Source organism: Trichechus manatus, unplaced genomic scaffold (genome assembly GCF_000243295.1).
Source record: "Trichechus manatus latirostris isolate Lorelei unplaced genomic scaffold, TriManLat1.0 scaffold00101, whole genome shotgun sequence".
NCBI lineage: Eukaryota > Metazoa > Chordata > Mammalia > Sirenia > Trichechidae > Trichechus > Trichechus manatus.
The window spans coordinates 8,784,048-8,803,277 of NW_004444037.1; the positions used below are offsets into that span (position 1 = coordinate 8,784,048).

The 19,230-nt window shown below is 38.3% G+C and overlaps 1 protein-coding gene across 4 annotated transcripts in view; it reads right to left on the reverse strand.

The window, feature by feature from the left end:
* The window catches only part of DCUN1D4 (defective in cullin neddylation 1 domain containing 4), a 123,083-nt gene that overhangs the window by 68,410 nt on the left and 35,443 nt on the right, over positions 1 to 19,230 (reverse strand). For all 4 annotated transcript variants that reach the window (XR_002825072.1, XM_023737353.1, XM_023737354.1 and 1 more), the window contains 2 exons: positions 17,957 to 18,027; positions 17,737 to 17,776 (listed from right to left, as the gene is read on the reverse strand). Coding sequence is in view for 1 of the 4 variants with exons in the window: in XM_023737353.1 (XP_023593121.1) it covers positions 17,737 to 17,776; positions 17,957 to 18,027 (111 nt within the window). In the remaining 3 variants the exon portion in view is untranslated. Of the gene's footprint in view, positions 1 to 17,736; positions 17,777 to 17,956; positions 18,028 to 19,230 lie in introns of those variants that run through there.

A 19,230-nucleotide genomic window follows, 5' to 3' on the forward strand; every position in this document is an offset into this window, starting at 1 on the left:
TACAGGAAATGGATAAATTTCTAGAAACACATTACCTACCCAAACTAACACACAGTGATGCTGAAAATCTGAACAGACCCATAACAAGAGAAGAGATTGAAAAGTTAATAAAAAAAAAAAACTCCCAACAGAAAAAAGCCCTGGACCAGATGGCTTCACTGGAGAATTCTACCAAACATTCAGGGAAGAGCTTATACCAGTACTACTCAAACTATTTCAAAACATAGAAAAGGAAGTTTCACTTCCGACTCCATTCTATGAAGCCAGCATAACCCTGATACCAAAACCAGGCAAAGACACCACAAAAAAAGAAAATTACAGACCAGTATCTCTCATGAATATAGATGTAAAAAATCTCAACAAAATTCTGGCCAATAGAATTTAGCATCATATCAAAAAAATAATACACCACTACCAAGTAGGATCCATACCAGGTATGCAAGGATCGCTCAACATTAGAAAATCAGTCAATGTAATTCACCACATAAATAAAAGGAAAGAAAAGAATCACATGATCATCTCAACTGATGCAGAGAAGACATTTGACAAAGTCCAACACCCATTCCTGATAAAAACTCTCAATAAAATAAGTATAGAAGGGAAATTTCTCAGCATAATAAAGTACATCTATGTAAAACCAACAGCTAACATCATTCTTAATGGAGAGGCTGAAAACATTCCCCTTGAGAACAGGAACAAGACAAGAATGCCCTTTATCACCACTCCTATTTAACAGTGTGCTGGAAGTTCTAGCTAGAGCAGTAAGGCAAGAAAAAGAAAGAAACGGCATCCAAACTGGTAATGAAGAAGTAAAACTGGCCCTGTTTGCGGGTGGTATGATACTATACATAGAAAACCCTAAAGACTCCACAAGAAAACTACTGCAATAGAAAGATTCAGCAGAGTAGCAGGTTACAAAATAAACACAAAAATCAGCTGGATTCCTATACACCAATAAAGAGAATGATGAAAAGGAAATCAGGAAAACAAAACCATTTATCAGAGCCCCTAAAAAAGTAAAATATTTAAGAATAAATCTAACCAGGGATGTAAAAGACCTATACAAAGAAGAATACAAAACACTACTGCAAGAAACCCAGAGGAATCTACACAAATGGAAAAACATACCATGCTTATGGATACATAGACTCAACATTGGAAACTGACAGTTTTACCCAAAGCAATGTACAAATACAATGCAATCCCAATCCAAATACCAACAACATTCTTTAAACAGATGGAAAAACTAATCATTAACTTTATATGGAAAAGGGAAGAGGCCCCGGATAAGTAAAGCACTACTGAAGAAGAATAAAGTAAGAGGACTCCCACTACCTGACCTCAGAACCTACTATATAGCAACGGTAGTCAAAACAGCCTGGTGCTGGTACGACGACAGATACATTGACCAATGGAACAGAACTGAGAAAGAAGATATAAATCCATCCACCTATGGTCACCTGATCTTCGACAAGGGCCCAAAGTCCATCAAATCGGGAAAAGACAGTCTTTTTAACAAATGGTGCTGGCATAACTGGATGTCTATCTGCAAAAAAATTAAACAGGGACCATACATCACACCATATACAAAAACTAATTCAAAATGGATCAAAGACCTAAATGTAAAGCCGAAAACTATAAAGTTTATAGAAGTAAAAATAGGATCAATGCTAGAGGCTCTAATACACAGCATTAACAGAATATAAACCATAACCAACAATACAAAAACTCCAGAAGATAAGCTAGATAACTGCAATCTTCTAAAAATTAAACACTTAGGCTCATCAAAAGACTTCACCAAAAGAGCAAAAAGAGAACTTACAGACTGCGAAAAAATTTTTTGGTCATTACAAGTAAGACAAATGTCTAATCTCTAAAATCTAAAGAAAATCCAACTGCAACAAATCTACAACAAAAAGACAAATAACCGAACTCAACAATGGACAAAAGAAATGAACAGACACTTCACCAAAGAAGACATTCAAGCCGCCAACAGACAAATGAGGAAATGCTCGAGATCAGTAGCCGTTAGAGAAATGCAAATTAAAACCACAATGAGATACCATCTCACCCCAGCATTACTGGCACGAATCAGAAAAACTGGAAATAACAAATGTTGGAGAGGCTGCGTGGAGACTGGAACTCTTATGCACTGCTAGTGGAAATGTAAAATGATACAACCATTTTGGAAAATGATATGGCGCCTCCTTAGAAAGCTAAAAATAGAAATATCATGATCCAGCAATCCCACTCCTAGCAATATATCCTAGAGAAAAAAGAGACAGCACATGAATAGACATATGCACATCCAGCTCACTGCAGGATTGTTCACAATAACAAAAAGTTGGAAACAACCTAGATGCCCATCAACAGATGAATGGATAAACTATGGTACGTACACACAATGGAGTACTATGCAATGATAAAGAACAATGATGAATCTGTGAAGCATCTCATGACATGGATGAAACTGGAGGACATTATGCTGTGTGAAATAAGTCAATCACGAAAGGACAAATATTGTATGAGACCACTACTGTAAAAACTCATGAAAAAGTTTACACACAAAAAGAAACAATCTTTGTTGGTTACAAGCAATGGGGGGAGGGGGGAATACTAAATAGACAATAGATAAGTGGTAACTTTGGTGACGGGTTAAGACAGTACTCAATACTGGGGAAGCCAGCACAACTTGTACAAGGAAAGGTCATGGAAGCTCCATACACACATCCAAACTCCCTGAGGGAATGACTTGCTGGGCAGAGGACTGTGGGGACCATGGTCTCAGGAAACATCTAGCTCAACTGGCATAACACAGTTTATACATTCTATCTTGGTGAGTAGTGTCTAGGGTTTTAAAGGCCCGTGAGCAGCCATCCAAGATACGCCACTAGTCTCATCCCTTCCGGAGCAAGGGAGAATGAAGAAAACAAGATACAAAGGAAACATTAGTCCAAAGGACTAATGGATCACAACTACCACGGCCTCCACCAGACTGAGTCCTGTACTACTATATGGTGCCTGGCTACCACCACTGACTCCTCTGACAGGGATCACAACAGAGGGTCCCTGACAGAGCTGGAGAAAAATGTAGAACAAAATTCTAACTCACAAAAAAGACCAGACTTACTGGCCTGATGGAGACCAGAGAAACCCTGAGAATATGGCCCCCGGACACGCTTTTAGTTCAGTAATGAAGTCACTCCAGAGGTTCACCATTCAGCCAAAGGTTAGGTAGCCTCATACAACAAAACGAGACTAATCGTGCATGACAGTCCAGGGACTAGGACCAGAAGGCAGGAGGGGACAAGCAAGCTGGTGATAAGGAACCCAAGGTTGAGAAGGGGCTGTGTTGACATCTCATAGGGTTGTTCACCATTGTTATAAAACAACATGTGTACTGTTTAATGAGAAACTATTTGTTCTGTAAAGCTTCATCTAAAGTACAGTATTAAAAAAAAAAAAAAAAGGAAATCAAATGACATACTGTATTGGGCAAATCTGCTGCAAAAGACCTCTTAAACCAAATAACCAAACCCGTCAATTCAAAAAATAAAGAAAAAAACCCAAAGTATATGAGACAAATTCTCGCCATCCTTGCTTATAAGGGGCATTCTGGTTATACTTCTTCCAGGACAGGTTTGTTTGTTTTTCTGGCAGTCCACGGTATATTTAATATTCTTCACCAACACCATAATTCAAAGGTATCAATTCTTCTTTGATCTTTCCTACTGTTCAGCTTTTGCATGCATATGAGGCGACTGAAAATACGGGTTGGGTCAGGTGCACCTTAGTCCTCCAGGTGTCATCTTTCCTTTTTAACACTTTAAAGAGGTCATTTGCACAGATCTGCCCAACGCGATAGGTCGTTTGAGATCCCTGACAACGTCAATCTTTTCTCTGTTCATCATGATGTTGCTTACTGGTCCAGTTGTGAGGAGTTTTGTTTTCTTTATGTTGAGGTTTAATCCATACTCAAGGCTGTGGTCTTTGATCTTCATCAGTTAAGGGCTTCAAGTCCTTTTCACTTTCAGCAAGCAAAGTTGTGTTATCTGCATATTGCAGGTTATGAGTCTTCCTCCAATCCTGATGCCTTGTTTTTCTTCATATAGTCCAGCTTCTCAGATTTGCTCAGCATACAGATTGAGTAAGTATGGTGAAAGGATGCACACCTTTCCTGACTTTAAACTATGCAGTATCCCCTTGTTCTGTTCAGAATGACTGCCTTTTGGTCTAGGTACAGGTTCTGCAAGAACACAATTAAGTGTTCTGGAATTCCCATTTCTTCACAATGTTATCCATAATTTGCATAGTCAATATAACACAGGTAAACATCTTTCTGGTATTCTCTGCTTTTAGCCATGATCCATCTGACATCAGCCATGCTACCCTCGTTCCACGTCCTCTTCTGAATCTGGCTTAAATTTCTGGCAGCTTCCTGTGAATGTACTGCTGCAACTGTTCTTGAATTTCTTCATCATAATTTTACTTGCATGTGATATTAATGCTACTGTTCAATAATTTCCGCATTCTGTTGGATCATCTTTCTTTGGAATGGGCACGAATATGGATCTCTTCCAGTTGGTTGGCCAGGTAGTTGTCTTCCAAATGTCCTGGCAAAGACAAGTGAGCGCTTCCAGCACTGCATCTGTTTGTTGAAACATCCCAGTTGCTATTCTGTCAATTCCTAGGCTGTTTTTCACCAGTCTTTAGTGCAGCTTGGATTTCTTCCTTCAGTACCATCAGTTCTTGATCATATACTTCCTACTGAAATGATTGAACGTAGACCAACTTTTTTTTGTACAGTGATTCTGTATTCCTTCCATCTTCTTTCAATTCTTCCTGTGTAATTCAATTTTCTGCCCACAGAAACATGCAATATTGCAACTCAAGGCTTGAATTTTTTTCTTCAGTTCTTTCAGCTTGAGAAATGCCGAGCGTGTTCTTCCCTTTTGGTTTCCTAATTCCAGGTCTTTGCGTATTTCATTATAATTCTTTACTTTTTCTTCTCTAGCTGTCTTTTGAAATCTTCTGTTCAGCTCTTTTACTTCATCACTTCTTCCATTTGCTTTAGCTATTCTATGTTCAAGAGGAAGTTTAAGAGTTTCTTCTGACATCCATTTTCGTCTTTTCTTTCTTTCCTGTCTTTTTAATGACCTTTTGCTTTCTTCATGTATGATGACCTTGATGTCATCCCACGTCTGGTCTTCGATCATTCGTGCTCAATGCCTCAAATCTACTCTTGTGCAACTAAATTCAGGTGGGATTTACTCAAGGTCATATCTTGGCTGTCGTGAACTTCCTTTAATTTTCTTCAATTTCAACTTGAACTTGTATATGAGCAAGTGGTCTTTTCTGCAGTCAGTGCAAGTCCTTGTTCTGACTGATGTACAGAGCTTTTCCATCGTCTCTTTCCACAGATGTAGTTGATTTGATTCCTAATGTATTCCATCTGGCGAGGTCCACATGTATAGTCACGTTTTATGTTGTTGAAGAAAGGTATTTCTAATCAATAAGTCATTGGTCTTGTACAATTCTATCATGTGATCTCCCAAGTTGTTTCTATCACCAAGGCCATTATTTTCCAACTACCAACATTTCTTTGTTTCCAACTTTTGCATTCCAATCACCAGTAATTATCACTGCATTTTGATTGCATGTTTGATCAATTTCAGACTATAGAAGTTGGTAAAAAGCTTCAATTTCTTCATCTTTGGCATTAGTGTTTGCTGTGTAAATCTGAGTAACAGTCACATTAACTGGTCTTCCTGGTAGATGTATGGATATTATCCTATTGCAGACAGCACTGTACTTCACGACAGATCTTGGAATGTTCATTCTGACCATGAATGCTACTCCATTCCTCTTCAATTTGTCATTCCCAGCGTAGTACACCATATGATTGTCCAATTCAAAATAGCCAATACCAGTCCATTTCAGCACACTAATGCCTAGGATACTGATCTTCAAGTATTCCATTTCATTTTTGACAACTTCCAATTTTCCTTAATTCATACTTCATACATTCCACATTCCAATTATTAATGGATGTCTAGCTGTTTCTTCTCATTTTGAGTTGTGCCACATCAGCAAATGAAGGTCCCAAAAGCTTGACTTCATCCGTGTCATTAAAGTCGACTCTAGTTTGAGGAGGCAGCTCTTCCCTAGTCGTCTTTTGAGTGCCTTCCAACCTGATGGGCTCATCTTCCGGCACTGTATCAAACAATGTTCTGCTGCTATCCATAAAGGTTTTTACTGGCCAATTTTTTCAGAAGTAGATCGCCAGGTCCTTCTTCCCAGTCTGTCTTAGTTTGGGAGCTCCACTGAAACCTGTCCTCCGTGGGTGGCCCTGCTGTATGTGAAATATCGGTGTCATAGCTTCCTGCATCACAGCAACACACAAACCCCACAGTACAACAAACTGACAGACAGGTACAAGTTCCTGTGTACAATGGGAGTTCCATTTATAAACAACACTAAAACACATAAAAACGTCCACAGAGTTGCACTGTGACTACATTTAACAAAGCTTTATTTTTGCCTATTAATGCCTTGGGGCAGGGCTTACAGAGCAAAAATGCATGCCCTACCTAGTTATAAAGGCTGCCATACTGGTCAGACATGAAAAAGTCAACTCCATCTTAAATCTCAAAGGTTGTTTTCTTGTGTATGTGTGAAGGAAAGGCATTTTCTTTCAAAACACCACGGTTTGGTTCTGAGCATCTGGTATGGTGGTAACCATTCCCTTTAATGAGTGTTTGCAGAACACAGGAACAAATGCACTTGTCTCTGCAGCCACAGGGCATCAGACACTAGAAGTAACACTGTTTATAATAATGTCTTCACCAATAAGGCTAATTCACTAGCTCCTCTACTGTCTGCAGCTTTATAGAAACACCAGTGCAATACCTGGCTTTCCCTGAATTCTACTTGCCAAGAGTAGCATGTTTTTGGTAAACATACAAATTTAAGTTAGCCTACATTCATCCTTATTGATGAATCTTTTCTGCTAAAAGTTTTGCAAATAACTTTTTCTTGCTTCTGTGTAGAATTTATTCACATCTGAGGCCCAAATCATCTCAAATTTGACATTTGATTCTTTCATTTACTCAAAATGTTTATTTTGCATCTGAGAGGCACGCTTTTCTTTAAATAGCTCCACTCTAATTACTAGCAAGTGACTCTTACGGGGCCGCTTTTCACTATGTCTATTCCCTTCACTTATGGCCATTACAGTTCAGGTACTCACAGACGCACAGGAAGAATGCATCAAACTCATAACCCAATGAAATTACAAAGGACTGAAGATTACAGCATAAAAAACCTAATAACAACAACACAGCACAGTTCTTCAAGTAGAACCTTAGAACCATGATGGAAAAACATGAAGTAGAAACTACTATTGTCACCTTGGTTTCTGAATACCTAGATGCTAGGTTCATAAAGGCAGAAGACATGGTTAATATCCCAACTCCCCCTGCTAGGTGCTAGACAAATGCCCAAAGAACATCCTGGCCAAATGAACACTATTAAAAGCTAGAGTAAGAATATCTGCTCCTGATACGATCTAAATTCCTACTGTGATGAACTGGGCATTACAACACACGAACTTCACATATTCCTGTCATCCTATGGCAGGTAATAGCAAGGCCTCTTATAGGTCCAATGATGCAGTAAAACCATAAAATACATAAGCATGTAGTTGTGTAATACCAAGATTCCTCATGTGGTGGCAGGCAGGTCCCTGAGTGCTAACAAGGCCCCACCCCGGCCATACTGTATAAAAGTTAACGAGCCTGTGGCTCTGAGCCTCACTGAGCTTCCATGATGACGTCCATTTTCCAGGCACTCCTTAGGAGGAGCAGGGGACTACTGGGGAGGTGTATCCACCTACATGCCTGTTATCATTATCTCGTATTCATCCTCTACACTGGAATTCTCCGCCGTGCTCGAACCCAGACCAGCTCTTTGCGATCTGGCGTAGTTCAACCCCTTGGATACAATACCGAAACCTGAAGGCAGATCAAGAAAGCCCAAACCCACCTTCTCTTGAGCACTCCTTTGCTACCTTGGCTTCCTGCTCGGGCTGGCAGGCTCGACTGGCAGCAACTTCTGGTTGCCTCCTAACATCTATTCTCTTCTTCCTCCATAGTACAGAATCTCAACTTTTTCCCCCCCATACAAACATTTATACATACATTGTTATGTGACTTTAATTGCTCTCCCCATACTGTGACAGCACACTCCTCCTTTCCACTCCTGATTCCCCAAGTCCATTCAACCAGCTCCTAACCCTCTCTGCCTTCCCATCTCACCTCCAGACAGAAGCTGCCCATTTGTTTAGTCTCTTGTATCTACTTGAACTAAGAGGCACACTCCTCACGAGTATCACTTTATATCCCACAGTCCAGTCCAATCCCTGTCTGAAGAGTCGGCCTCGGAAATTGTTTTAGTTCTCAGCTGACAGAATCCAGGGGCCATGCTTTCCAGGGTACCTCCAGTCCTAGTCAGACCAGTAAGTCTAGTCTTCTGCTAGAATTTGAGTTCTCCTGCTCCATCCAGGGCTCTCTGTTGTGTTCCCTGTCAGGGCAGTCATTGGTGGTAGCCAGGCACCATCTAATTCTTCTGGTCTCAGGCTGATGAAAGTCTCTGGTTTATGTGGCCCTTTCTGTCTCTTGGGCTAATACTTTCCTTGTGTCTTTGGTGTTCTTCATTCTCCTTTACTCCGGGTGATTGGGACCAACTGATGCATCTTAGATGGCCGCTTGCAAGCTTTTAAGACCCCAGACGCCACTCATCAAAGTAGGATGCAGAACATTTTCTTAATAAGCTTTATTATGCCAATTGACAGAGATGTCAGACCCCTACTGCTGCTACTCTGTCCCTTGAAGTGTTTGATTGTATTCAGGAAACTCTTAGATTTGGTTTAGTCCAGTTGTGCTGACTTCCCCTGTAGTGAGTGCTGTCCTTCCCTTCACATAATTCTTATCTACTACCTAGTTAGTAAATAACCCTCCCCTTCCCTTCCCACCCTCCTAACCATCAAAGAATGTTTTCTTCTGTGTTTAAACCTTTTCTTGAGTTCTTATAATAGTGGTCTTATACAATATTTGTCCTTCTGTGTGACTGAATTCACTAAGCATAACAACTTACAGCTTCCTCCATGTTATGTTTCACAGCTTCATCATTGTTCTTTATCATTGCGTAGTATTCCATTGTGTAGATATACCATAATTTATTCACTCGTCCATTGATGGGCACCTAGGTTGTTTCCATCTTTTTGCTATTGTGAATAGTGCTGCAATGAACATGGATGTGCATGTAGCTATTCGTGTGACAGCTCTTATTTCTCTAGGATCTATTCCAAGGAGCGGGATAACTGGATTGTATGGTACTTCAACTTCTAGCTTTTTAAGGAAGCGCCAAATCGATTTCCAAAGTGGTTGTACCATTTTACATTCCCATCCACATTGTGTAAGTGTTCCAGTCTCTCCACAACCTCTCCAGCATTTGTTACTTTGTGTTTTTTGGATTCATGCTAGCCTTATTGGGATGAGATGATACCTCACTGTAGTTTTGATCTGCATTTCTCTAATGGCTAATGATCATGAGTACTTCTTCACGTGTCTGTTAGCCACCTGAATATCTTCTTTGACGAAGTGCCTGTTCATATCCTTTGCCCATTTTTTAACTGGGTTATTTGTCTTTTTGTTGTTGAGGTTTTGCAGTATCCTGTAGATTTCAGAGATTAGATGCTGATCGGATTTGTCGTAGCCAAAAATTTTTTCCCAGTCTGTAGACTGTCTTTTTACTCTTTTGGTGAAGTCTTTTGATGAACATAAGTGTTTGATTTTTAGGAGCTCCCATTTATCTGGTCTCCTGGTATCTGTGCATTGTTACTTATGGTTCGTATTGTGTTTATGCCATGTATTAGGGCTCCTAGCATTGTCCCTATTTTTTCTTCCATGATCTTTATCGTTTTCACAGAATCTCAACTTTTATCTGTATAAACTGTTTTCCACCTGTAAGAGGACATTTCCCAGTCTCCCTTGCAGCCTAATGGAACAATATAACTAAGTTCTTGCCAAAAAGATTTAAGCAGAAATGTTGTTAATGGCTTGTGCTCAACTACTAATCTAAATATTGATGGCTTAAACCCACCCAGCAGAGCCACTAAAGAAAGGCCTGGTAATCTCCTCCATAAAGATTACAGCCAAGAAACCCTGTGAAGCAGTTCTACTCTGTAACACATGGGGTTGCCATGAGTTGGAATCAATTCGATGGCAACGAGTTTGTTTTTTTTGGGGGGTGGTTTTAAGATACTTTCAGGTATCTCCCTCTTAAAAGGGAGAGACTCCTCCAGGACAATCAAGCCACAATCAAGTTTGAAACTGAAAAAACGAAGTAAGCCAAGGGGAAGGACTAAGGGTGAGGAAATACAGGACAATGGTCTTCTGATTATACTCCCTTTGCTCTTTCCTCTAAGGGTTTGCGCCCTCTCCTATAATGACCCTATTTTGTATCTTTAAGGAAACCATTTTCCCCTAAGCCTACTTCTTGGCAATCAGAGAAGCCTTAAAGAATTCCTTTACAGCAGTGGTTCTTAACTTTGTTTGTGTTAGGGATCTCTCTGAGTACTTGATAAAAGCTATGAAGCCTCTCCTTCAGAGAAATAGTTAACCTTGCCCCCAGCATTTTGCATATAGTTTGGGCGGGTGTTTGGTTGTGGATCCCCTGAAGGCCATCAACAGATCTCTAAATGTAGATGTGTGCAACGAACAGCAATTTGAGGCTAAAGGGGAATACTGGCGAAGGGCAGAGTTAAAGACAATCATGCTAAAGACAAAGCAGACACTCAAAATATTGGTTTTCTTTCCAGCAATATTTCAAACCAAGAGACCTCTCTCAATACCAGCAAGTGCTTAAGATAATGATACAATCGTAACAGTAGCGACGAGTTTTAGGCTACATAAAAAGAAATTTTTTTAAATTGTACTTTAGATGAAGGTTTACAGAATAAACTAGTTTATCATTAAACAACTAATACACATATTGTTTTGTGACATTGGTTGCCACCCCCACAACATGTCAACACTCTCCCCCTCTCCACCTTAGGCTAGTGTGCTCATTAATCTTGTTTTGAAAAATAAATCTTTTAATGTTGAGAAAAACAAGTTTACTGAAAATGATACTTTGCCAAATCCTCAAAATAGAGCACATGACTCGAAGTTGTTTGTTCCAAACCTGACCCACTAACATAGCTCCTGGCATCCTAACTGAGTAACAACAACAACTAGGATTTTTTAAATGGAGGTACAAAGATACTCCTTCATTTAAAGGGCCCTGCTTGGATCATCTGTGCATAAAAAATTTTTACGAAACGTTGCTGTTGAGTAAATTCTGACTCATGACGACCCTGTGTATTAGACAGTAGAACAGCTCCACAGGGCTTTCTTCAGCAGATTGCCAGGCCTTTCTTCCACAGCACCGCTGAGTGGGTTCGAACTGCTAACCCTTAGGTTAGCAGCTAGGGCAAATCGCTTGCACCACCTTTACTTGTGCATGCTTAGTAGCTAATACAGTATCTGGCATACAGTCAATACTCAATAAATACCTGTTAAATTAATATGTTTCTAAAATATATGTAAATTAAGTTCTGCTAAGTAAAGCAGTAAATTTCCAGAGACTTAAAAATTAACACTTAAGAGTAAATAATATACCCTCACTTCATATTTTTGTTTTCATTTGCCAGTAAGACAAACACTTGGTTTTAAGTTTCCTGACAGGTGGGCTATTTTTTTTTAAATACAAATATTCTAAGATTGTTTGCTTCTTAAAATAACTCTGTAATAAGTCTTTTTATAATAAAAATAATTAAATCTAAATAATGTTTTACAGTGATGTATTTATTTGTATCATTAAATTAGTCTCCAAAGACTCAGAACTTTATCATTTAATTGACTTCAATTAAACTTAAAGATAAAAAAAAATTTAATATGCAAATAATATAAATAAGAATGCTATGGAATATTTACCTGCTTCAGAGTGAACTATTTTAACCCTTTAAAAGTGCCTACTTAGATGAAAACAATAAGACATTATAAGTAAAGGCAAAATATTAAGGGTGACGTTTTAATGTATTAACAAAGCACTTTCATAATTATTTATCTTTGCAAATCTAAGAGTTGTTTTACTGTTCCAATTACACAGATAAGAAAACTAACTGATAAAGCTAAGCACCTGACAGTCCTAGCTCAATAAATATTTAACAAATAAAAGTGATTCCCTAAAGAAGTTTAAGAAACCCAGAAGAATTCCTAAAATGATCAGAGCTGCAAGTTTTCATACTTTACCAATCACCCAAGAAAAAGATTTCCGGGACCCATCTTAAATCTCATTACAAATGTTTTGCAGGTATGTTAAACTGGAAAAGCCTTTTATAATAATAATAATAATAAAGAAAGCAGAGGAAGAGGGAGAGAAAAAGACTCTCAACCAGTAAACCCAAACTATAAATAATTCTCCTTAATATTATCTTGGCTGATATTCCAGTGTTCAGTCTAAATATTTCTACATTAGATGAATAGTGAATCTGAAGTCAATCCTTCCATCGTTAGATGGTCTTTCTTAATGTGGTGTTTATACAATCCTTAGAATAGCAATAAAACCTGTGTGTCAGAAAAGTGTGGTGCAGAACTCAAATCAAATTCACGTAAAAAGACCAGACTTAATGGTCTGACTGAGACTAGAGGAACCCCAGAAGACATGGCCCCTGGATTTTCTGTTAATTCAGAACTAAAATATTTCTGAAGCCAACTCTTCAGACAAAGGTTAGACCAGACGATAAAACATAAAATAATACTTGTGAAGAATGTGCTTCTTACTTCAAGTAGATACATGAGACTAAAGGGGCAGCTCCTGTCTGGAGGCGGGATGAGAAGGCAGAAAGGGATAGAAGCTGGTTAAATGGACACAGGAAACCTGAGGTGGAAAGGGGGAGTGTGCTGTCACATTATAGGGATAGCAACTAGAGTCACATAACAATATGCATATAAATTTTTGTATGAGAAATTAACTTGAGCTGTAACCTTTCACCTAAAGCACAATAAAAAAAAAAAATTACGTGTCATTTTTACAAGGGCTATGATATGACTTCAGACTCATTCCTTTTTGGCTATAATCAGTGTTTAAAAGGAACAAATTATTCTATTAACTTATTGTATTTTCAAATAAATCAGAAAGTCAATAAATACAGCTTTTTCTTCCCACATTAAACAATTAGAAATATACTATACTGTCAACACTTTTCAACAAGTCTATCCCAGTATTTGCTCCAGAAAATCAATTTAAAAAGCAACTTGAGTTCACCTGGATCAGATCAGATGCCCTTTAATGTCTATCCAGCTTGCTGTTTTGACGATAATTTAACTAAGCAAGTTATTGCTAATAAATGGTGTCTAAGTAGATGTTCCACTGTCCTTCCCCTCCCCCAGTCGTTTTGCTTTGTGGTCCTCAAGTAAAAAAAGTCTTGTCATTATTCATTTCCTGTAAGATTTATCAAATGGAATGGCAAATTTCTAGTCATCCCCAAACCAGATGTCTACAAAACAACAGAATTTTTCTTACTTTTCCAAACTGAGTACAAATGCAAGTTCTAATAGAAAAATTTCACTGTCTTATTTTTCACGTAAAAGAGTCTGTTGTATCATAGTCTTTGTTTCACTTAAAAACATTTACATGGTTTGTTCTTAACTCGGAGCACTTTCAAACCACTTCAGTGCTTTTTACATAGCTATTTCACTTCATTACTTTACTGAACAATGTCACAAAGATACAGTAAGTTAGGTTACTAAATAATATTGCATTTTAAGACATCTTCCCAGTACTTAATATTTTATTTCATGTTCTTGAACAGATCATTAAATTGCCTGCATGCTTGGGTAAAACTATTAGTTTCTAAATGTACAGTTTTTATTCTACTATTTAAGACAGGAAATTTCCTTACTTTTCTCTCTAAATAATATTGACTTAAGATATCTATCATCCTCTTCCTCATTTTTTTTGTTTCTTTTTTGTCTCTCTGTTTGGCTTTTTAAAATATATTGTCTCTATTTTGGGCTACTTTTCCAAAATCAACTATTCATTCATTCTCTTTCTCTCTCTCTTTTTTTTTGGCAGGAGGAAGGTTGGGAGCACAAAAGAAAAGTGTTAGCGGATAAAGAACACAAAGATACGCAGCCTCTTTTGCACTAGGTTCGGCTCCTCCACATAAAGATGTTGATACTACTCTTGTAGACTACTGTTGGGCCAAGAAACGAAGCACTACAGTAATTAAACTTTCTCAGAAGATTTCCATTTAATTTCCATTTAATTTTTAAATGTACTCTGTCAGATACAGTAATCACAAGGGGATGCTATAACCAGATGGGGAAATACTAATAAAATGGACTACTTTAAGAAATTACTAACACTAATTGACATCAGGCACTTGCAAGGTACCAGGCACTGCACTAGCATTTCATATACCAAACATCAGACACGTTCACTGTCCCCAAAGGCAAAAGAGAAGGCATGAGGCCAAACAGACTTCTTTCGTTTTCCTTATAGCGCAGTCATTAAATCGCCACATTTCAGGTTAAATATTTAGATGTGAAATTACTACAACAACAAAAGTCATTTAAACCAGAAGTTCAAAATTAACTGCATAATGTAAGGTTAACACACTTGGCTCCTATCCAAAAGGTGGAGGTTCAAGTACTCCCAGAGGCACCTTGGAAGAATGGTCTGGTGATCTACCTATGAAAAATCAGCCATTGAAAACTCTACGGAGCACGGTTTTACCATGACACACAGGGGATAGCCACGAGTCAGAGGTGACTCGACAGCAACTGGTTTGCATGGGATTCACAGGTAAGAGAAAGACAACCTAAGAGCTTTACAAACACAAAAATCAGTTTTAATACTTAACACTACATCAATTATTAGGTTTAAAAAAATCCATAAAGTTCACCAACACACTGTTCCAGAATAAAAGAGAAAAGTGTTGTTAATTCTTAATTATTAAACCTGGCCTTGAAAATTTTATTGCAGCATTACTACCCACACTCATTGCTGTTGAGTTGATTCCAACTCATTGTGACCCTGTAGGACAGAGTAGAACTGCCCCATACGGTTTCCAAGGCTGTAATCTTTACGGAAGCAGACTGCCACATCTTTTTCCCACTCAGCATCACCAGCAGTAGCTAAAAGTTAAACAAACTTAAACGTGCATCAGTAGGAGGCTGGAGAAACATAGATCCATGAATTAGAAAATTATGCAGTCATTAAAGAAGAAAGCAGAATCTTTATAAATGTGCTACAAAAAGATCTCCAAGATTTACTGAGTGACAAAAACAAGTGGCGCATACAAGTGTAAACTTGCATTTGGGAAAAAAATTCATTAATAATAGTAATTGTTATTACTATTATTATTATCATCATCTTCGGGAAACAAATATAAGAAACTTAAGAGTTACCTCTGGAGAGTCAAATGTGGAGTACTAGTAGGGGAAGGGGCTAGGGATTATAGAATGGAATGACAGTCACTGTCATGGTTTGAATTATGTCCCCCCAAAACTGTGTGTATCAATTTGGCTGGGCCATGATTCCCAGAATTGTGTGGTTGGCCTCCATTTTGTGATTGTAATTTTATGCTAAAGAGGATTAGGGTGGGATTGTAACACCACCCTTAGCCAGGTTATATCCCTGATCCAATGTAAAGGGAGTTTCCCTAGGGTGTGGCCTGCACCACCCTCTACCTTACAAGACATAAAAAGAAAGGGAGGCAAGCAGAGAATTGGGGACCTCATACCACCAAGAAAGAAGCACCAGGCACAAAGCACGTCCTTTGGACCCGAGGTTCCTGCGCAGAGAAGCTCCCAGTCCAGGGGAAGACTGATGACAACGAGGACCTTCCTCCAGAGACAGAAAAGCCTTCCCCTGGACCTGACACCCTGAATCTGGATTTCTAGTCTACTAGACTACGAGAAAATAAATTTCTCTTTGTTAAAGTCATCCACTGTGGTATTTCTGTTAGAGCAGTACTAGATGACTACGACAGTCACCTTCATATTTTGTATTATACCTTTTTGATACTTTCTTTAAAACCATGTGCATTCATTGCTTTTAAAACAATTAAAGAAATTGTTTTTAATTGCCACAGAAAGATCAGGTGAGATCAGGCTTAGACCACTCCTGACCTTGGTCTCTGCCCCCTACTCACACTCCTTCCCCTTAGAAGGGTGTCTAACTGCCGATTCAGGGAGAAGGAACTGAGCAGAGAGGCCCAAGCCCTTCTGAACTCTTTCAGCTCTGCCTGCCACTAGAGCAGCTCAGGCATGTCCACTGTCATACAGAGGGTGAAGGAGGGACAGCAGGTGTGCTGGCCTCTACTTATCTAGTTGTGGCAGTGACTGAGTGTAAGGCTATCTAATTCAGGGGAAATACTGAAAAGTCTTGTGGCACATCTAAGCTTTATTTTCCAACAAAACTGTTACTTTACTCTCCATCTGACTCTTGTGCCTAATTCTCAACTGGTTATGAGCCAATGTGGAGGGGAGGGTGGGGAGAGTCCTAAATCCCAACAGTCCCCAGGGTATATAAAATGAAAAATGAAAAGATTCTATATATGTACAGTACAATCCTACTGATGTTAAATTAAAAAACAAACACTACTATAAAATATATACATGTATAAAAATGTCTGAAAGAAACATAACTAAACAGTGAACTGTGGGGAAAGTAGAAGGGTTGGGAGATGGGCTGTGAAGAACTGTCCCTTTTTACTTCATTTACTTTTCTGCTATTCATATTCTCCAACAAGCATGTATTCATTTACTACTGTTGAAATTTTCAAAAAATGTTAAGTGTATTTTAATAATGTTTGCTGGAAGTTAACAGCTATAGATCAAGAACAAGTTTCTGAACTTAATGATTATCAACAGGTTCCCAAAGTGTGGTCCCCACACCAGTTTCATCAGCATCACCTGGGAGCTTGTTAGAAATGCAAACTCTAGGACCCCACCCCAAACCTACAGAATCATAAACTTTGAGGGTGGAGTCTAGCTATCAGTGTTTTCAAAAGCCCTTCCCAAGTGGTTATAATGCTAGCACAAGTTTGAGAACCACAGGGACAGAGAAAAATTTACAGTAATCAGGCTTCAACTTTGCAATTCATAACTCCTCAAGACCTGTACAACACACACAAAAAAAACTATAAAATCATTTTTCAGCTCAATTCAACATTTACGTAATGTCTTTCAAACTGCATTACCGTAGCACCTTTTTAGTATAAACTGTTTCAGCAAAGAAATGGTATCTTGAAACCACTAAGGAGAATCCTCAGCCCCTTTCAAGGCATTAAACTGCTTTGTCATATACCAGAGCACCAGAACAGACTTCCTACTGGGAAGGAGCTATAACACGGCCGACTCCACTACACCCTGAAAAACATTCTCTACCAAATAACAACTTGTAATAGAGCGTCGTATGACAACATAGAGCATTCTTCGCTAGTATCGCTCTTTCAAAACTTTATATTACAGCGTTTATTTAAAATTAGTGTTAGAGAGCGGCAGTAGTTGCACAACATTATAAATATAGTAAATACCACTGAATTGTTCACTTTAAAATGGATAATTTTATGTTAGGTGAATTTCACCTCAATTTAAAAAAATTAACGCTAGCATTTAAGAATACCTGTTTGGTGATCGTCTTGGCCAACGTCTTCTGTTAGATTCTGCAAGAAATACGTTCATTATTACCAAGAAATCATCTACCATACAGCAAATTTTAAAATTCAGTGTTTTCATAAACAGCTAATATCTTAATACCCATAATCTAAATTTTTATCAAATACACTTACACAAAACAACTACTTTAAACAGTTGGTAGTTTTGTCTTTAAGAGACTGACTTACTAGCTTATTAAGGGTGTGGTAGATCTTATGAATATTTGCCAGTGTTGAGAGATGAGAGTTCAGTTGAAAGTCTTTAAAACAAAAAGCAGAAAATTCAGTGTCATTTATCTCCCATACTACAAAACTACTGTAAATGAAAAGAAAGCTTAGAGGTGAAGATAACAAACGCTCTGATACAACTGAACACGATCTCAATTAATTTGTTACTTATTAAACAAAAAACATGAAACTGACTCATTTCCTAGAAAGAAAGTCTATAAAGTTAAATTTCCAACCAAATGTTAATGAAATTTTCATGTGAATTCTAAGGAAAAATAAAAAATACTTCAGTAGCTGTAAAATCCTGTCAGCAATGAACTTGAACATAGTAGAATAAAATCAACAATGTTAGCAAATTAAACAAATCACACAAATAGAAAACTGATTTCCCGAGTACAACAGCATCACTTTTCCTTCCCTTCCCTAAAATTACTAGTATGGTAAGCAAGCTCCTAGAAAGACGACGGAGAAAAAAAATGTATCAGTAACCGTTGGGCATTTCTTACAATATATTTATTTTGTTGACTCAAACACAACAGAGAGTGAAACTGTAACGCAAGCTCCTCTCCCTCCCCCTCCAGTAAACAAACAAGTCCGAAAACTATCTCGCATACTCCAAGTCTGCATGGTTGGAGCTTAGTGATATAGTCTGCAGAGTTACTTGTAAGCATTGCAATATTAAAGCACATCACGAAACCAGAAACATAGAAGCAGAAATCACCCACATAAGAACCATAAAGAAACACTCCAAATCAAAGAATGTATCTGCATATTATCTCTAATAACTCTGTAATTACACACTAAGTCACACATACAAGATTAATTAAATTACTCCATCTTAGAATCTTGCACAACATAAAACTTTAAGTTAAATTGTGAGGATTCTGAATCTCTAATTTCACATTTATAAGTTAAGTATACTTGCATACATATTAGGTTATTCAAATATGAACTAAACAGTACACAATACTGGGGGAGCCAGTACAAGTTGTACAAGGAAAGGTCATGGAAGCTCCACAGGTACATCCAAACTCCTTGAGGGACCGAACTGCTGGGCTGAAGGCTGTGGGAACCATGGTCTGCGGGAACATCTAGCTCAACTGGCATAACAGAGTTTATAAAGACAATGTTCTACATTCTTCCTTGGTGAGCAGCGTCTAGGATCTTAAAAGCCTGTGAGCAGCCATCTAAGATACTCCACTGGACTCACCCCTTCGGGAGCAAGGGAGAATGAA